Here is a 3,838-nt window from a genome sequence, read left to right as displayed (position 1 = left end):
AAAATATTTGGGAAGTCGTAGAGCAAATTCTTCACCCTCTGGAAGAAGGTCATGTGGTCTGTGTGGTCCGTAAATAGCCTGGGAACGTAGGAAGGGGGTTTGGGGCACTGAGTGGCTTCAAAATCCAAACCACAGGGGATTCCTCGGAGGAAATACACGGAGGGAAGGGAAAGATGCTCTGCCAGGATCGGCCCACAGGGTATGACAGGGTCTGTAAGGATGGCATCGAACTGGCTCTCCTCAAGGTACTTGATGAGCTCTTGGTTTTTCAGGAGCTCTTTGCAGCTGGCGACTCCAAAGGCAGTGATTCTTTTTATCCCTTCATACACTTTAAGAAATCGAGACAGGAAAGATCCTTCTTCAAATGAAATATGAATAAATTCCTGTAATTCTTTCTCTATCTCTTCCTGTGTGTAAGGCACCGGGTACATTTTCATCACAAAGTTCTTGGATGGTTTGATGTACAAAGTGACTTCAGGGGCGACCACAACCACCTCGTGTCCCTTCTGCCGGAGACTGTCCAGCACCTCCCTCATGCTGAGCCAGTGGCTCCCGTCCACTGGCACCACCAGGAGCTTCCCACCCACAGCCAAACCCAGCAGGGACAGCAGCACCACCAGCCTGGCTGTGACTGCTGGGGGAGCACTGAGCCCTGAGGCCATTCCTGCACAAACCTGATGAGAGCCTCCAAGGAAGAACCTCCCCAGCTCGGTGTTTTTAAGCCATCTGGGCCACGCTTTGTCCGGGTGATCTGTCATGTTATTTGCTGTTTGGTCAATGTATAATCATGGACGGGGCAAAGATGGAATAAGGGGTGTTAAAGTTCAGCCAGTCTGGCAGATACGGATCAGGGCAGCAGGTCCCCTGGAAAACACCCCCCTCTGTGCATTGGAGGAGCCCTGGGTTTGCAGGAATGCCCTCTGGTTGGGGAGAGAGGGGGGCAGCGAGTCCAAGGTGCAGCTGGAGCTGAATTTGGCACTGGATGCAAACAAGGAGGGCTTCCACGGGTCCATTACCAGGAAAGGAAGGTCAGAGGAAGTGTATCCCCCCCCCAAGCCAGACTGGGAAACTGGAGACGATGCACAAGGAGAAGCCTGTGAGACTCTTTTTGCTTTAGTCTTCACTGGCAACCTCACTGCCCTCATGTCTGTATTGGAACAGATATAACTTTCCTAATAATTTTCTAATGAACTGGTTTAATCAATCACAAGCAATGTCATTTCCCACTCTATCATGTGTCACTGTAGCCAGCATTTAACAAGGTTTGCCACAAGCTGCTCTTGTGGGAACACAGTTTGGGAAAATTACTGGATTTACCTTTTGCTAAAGCAACTGGATATGCTTGGAAACGATCTCAGACCTAGAGGGAGGTTAACAAAGCCTGGGAGAGAGAGATTGCTCAAACTGGACACAAGAAATGCAGAATTTATGGACCACAAGGTTGCAGAACCACAAGACAAAGAAGAAACTAACCAAGACAATTCAGCATTTGTACTGAACCCCTCCCTATCTGGGAAAAAGATAATGAAAAGACTGAAAAATGTGGGCTAATTAGGATGAGAAGCAAGACATCAGTAACAAATAGAAGATAGAATACTAATTAATGAAGGGAATTGTGTAATTTATAGCCAATGAACATTAATTTCAGCAACAGATGGACACCAAGATGGGGCTGGGGGAGGAAAACCCCACCCTCTGTAAGAGAAGCTCAGGTTCATGACCACCTGAGGAACCCAAACATGCACTTGGGTCATCCCCCAAACACACAGGACCCCATATTCCCAGAGTCCTGAGGGAATTGCCGAGCCACTCTCCAGAATATTGGGAAAGTCATGGTGAAGTCCCAACTGACTGGGAAAAGGGAAACACTGCACCCGTCTTTAAAAAGGATAGAAAGGAGGAAGATCATGGAACAGACCCTCCTAGGAGCTATTCTGTGATTTAAGGAAACGAGGGATCCTTCAACAAATCTGCTCAAAACACAACATTGATTTTCCAAAGCACAATTTTCAGCCTAAGGAAATTCCTCCCCCTCCTGCCAGTCCATACCGTTTCTATTTGTAAAAAGATTAGAAAAAATATTTAAGCTTCACGTGGGAAACGGGCTGGTTTTTTTCAGCAGTTTTATATCGTGACACTGCAAGGAAAATGGAGAATTGGCCCTCACGGTTCATTACCCTGAAAAGCCTTTTGTTGGAAGGATGAAGTAGGGGCTGGGAGGGGGAAGGACATGGGGATGGCTTTTGCCAGCTACAATTATAATTGACTTAACCATTTTAGATCAGTCTGGGAAGAGTTTGCCCCAGGGCCATGAAAGCAAACCACATAAATGCACAGGCAGGATCTGCAGACAAGCCCTAATTAGGAAAATTACGGCACAGAACTAGTTTTGACAATAGGATAATTTACTACGGAGGTTAATGAGTATTTTTAAGGACATTTCTCAAACTACTGCAGCTCCCTTTGTAGGGAAACTTTTGGGAAGGCAGCAGATGCAGATACAGAGACCAGAACATTATCTACCAACTGATGAGTTATGATGCTTCATTTCTCAATTATTTATGGGTGGTTCCAGCAATCAAAAGGATTCGTTGTTTTTAAAAGTCGATTGTGACAGGGAAACAAATAGTTTGAGTTAATAACACTTATCTTTAAATACCTGCTAAGACAGGGATCACCCTCACTGGTGGGTCTTGCCTCTTTACTGCAGTGATGAACTACTCCCACCTAACCCACAAAAACCAATTGTGAGAACAAAAATGCTCAGATCCTGCTAATTCTGTAGAAAGTTACCTGCAGGAGTGAGAGAGAATTAAAACCAACCCAGTTTTTAGCCTATTTCTTTGCCTATTTCCCCTATTTTCTTTGCCTTTACAGTAAATAGATTTATGTTGTATAAACCTCACAGATTCACACACACGATTATTTACACACAGAGCACTCGCAAATTGCATTAAACATTAATTATTTTATCCTGGAAGTCACTGACCTGAGACAAGGGCTTTTTCTTTCCACAGTTTACACCTCCAATAAAAACTATGTTGGGCATCGCTGGCATGGGGTACTCAAAAACAAAAATCCATCCTTTTAAGCCAAATGGATCCACGGCTTAAGAGCCCCTTCATTGTTACTGGTCTGCCAAGAACCTCCGAGGCCAGGAGTTCAAACGGCAAATAGGCAAAGAAAGGACTCTGATGCCTTGAGGATGAAGTTTTCCACACGCTGGAAAAACGTCATGTGGTCGGAATTGTCCATAAATATTCTCGGGAGGTAGGAAGGGGGGTCTGGGCACTGGGCAGCCCGCAAATCCCAACTGCAGGGAAGCCCCCGCAGGAAGAACACGGAGGGGACGGAGAGATGCAGGGCCAGGATTTGCCCACAGGGCACGACAGGATCCGTGAGAACAACATCGAATTTACCCCCTTCCAGGTATTCCGTCAGATCCCGGTTGTGCAGCAAACTCCTGCAGATGAGCTGGGCTTTTCCACGGAGCGCAGCGAGTCTTTGGAGGAAAGCTCATTCCCGAAGGAGCGCACGTGTTCCCTCAGCTCTTCCCTGGTTAAGGGCACCGGCTACGTTTGGAGGGTGTAATACTGGGATGGCTCCACGTTCAGGTTCCCCTCAGGTGCCACCGTGAGGATTTGATGCCCTCTCTGGCCCAGGGCCACCAACAGCGAGCGCAGGCTGAGCCAGCGGCTCCCATCCATGGGCACCACCAGCACCTTCCCACCCTTGCCAGGCACAGCAGGGCCAGGGACACCCAGATCCCCGCGGGGACCGAGGCGCTGCCACCACTCCCAGGAGCCACGACCCTAGAAATCCCAACTCTGCCCAGCCC

The 3,838-nt window shown here is 47.9% G+C and overlaps 1 protein-coding gene and 1 pseudogene across 1 annotated transcript; both read right to left on the bottom strand.

The window, feature by feature from the left end:
• Positions 1-5: 5 nt before the first annotated feature.
• LOC113979776 (UDP-glucuronosyltransferase 1-5-like) lies at positions 6-853 on the bottom strand (the record flags this gene model as incomplete). The annotated part of the gene is made up of 1 exon (XM_027707065.1): positions 6-853. A coding segment is annotated over exon 1 (753 nt), but the record flags the coding sequence as incomplete, so codon positions are not given.
• Positions 854-2,089: 1,236 nt separating this feature from the next.
• LOC113979775 lies at positions 2,090-3,785 on the bottom strand (annotated as a pseudogene).
• Positions 3,786-3,838: the final 53 nt, after the last annotated feature.

This window comes from Neopelma chrysocephalum, unplaced genomic scaffold, assembly GCF_003984885.1.
Source record: "Neopelma chrysocephalum unplaced genomic scaffold, ASM398488v2 Primary Assembly neopelma1_88888, whole genome shotgun sequence".
Classification (NCBI taxonomy): Eukaryota; Metazoa; Chordata; class Aves; order Passeriformes; family Pipridae; genus Neopelma; species Neopelma chrysocephalum.
Note: the sequence above shows the minus strand (reverse complement) of the source record. Positions and strands in the feature narration are given on the sequence as shown.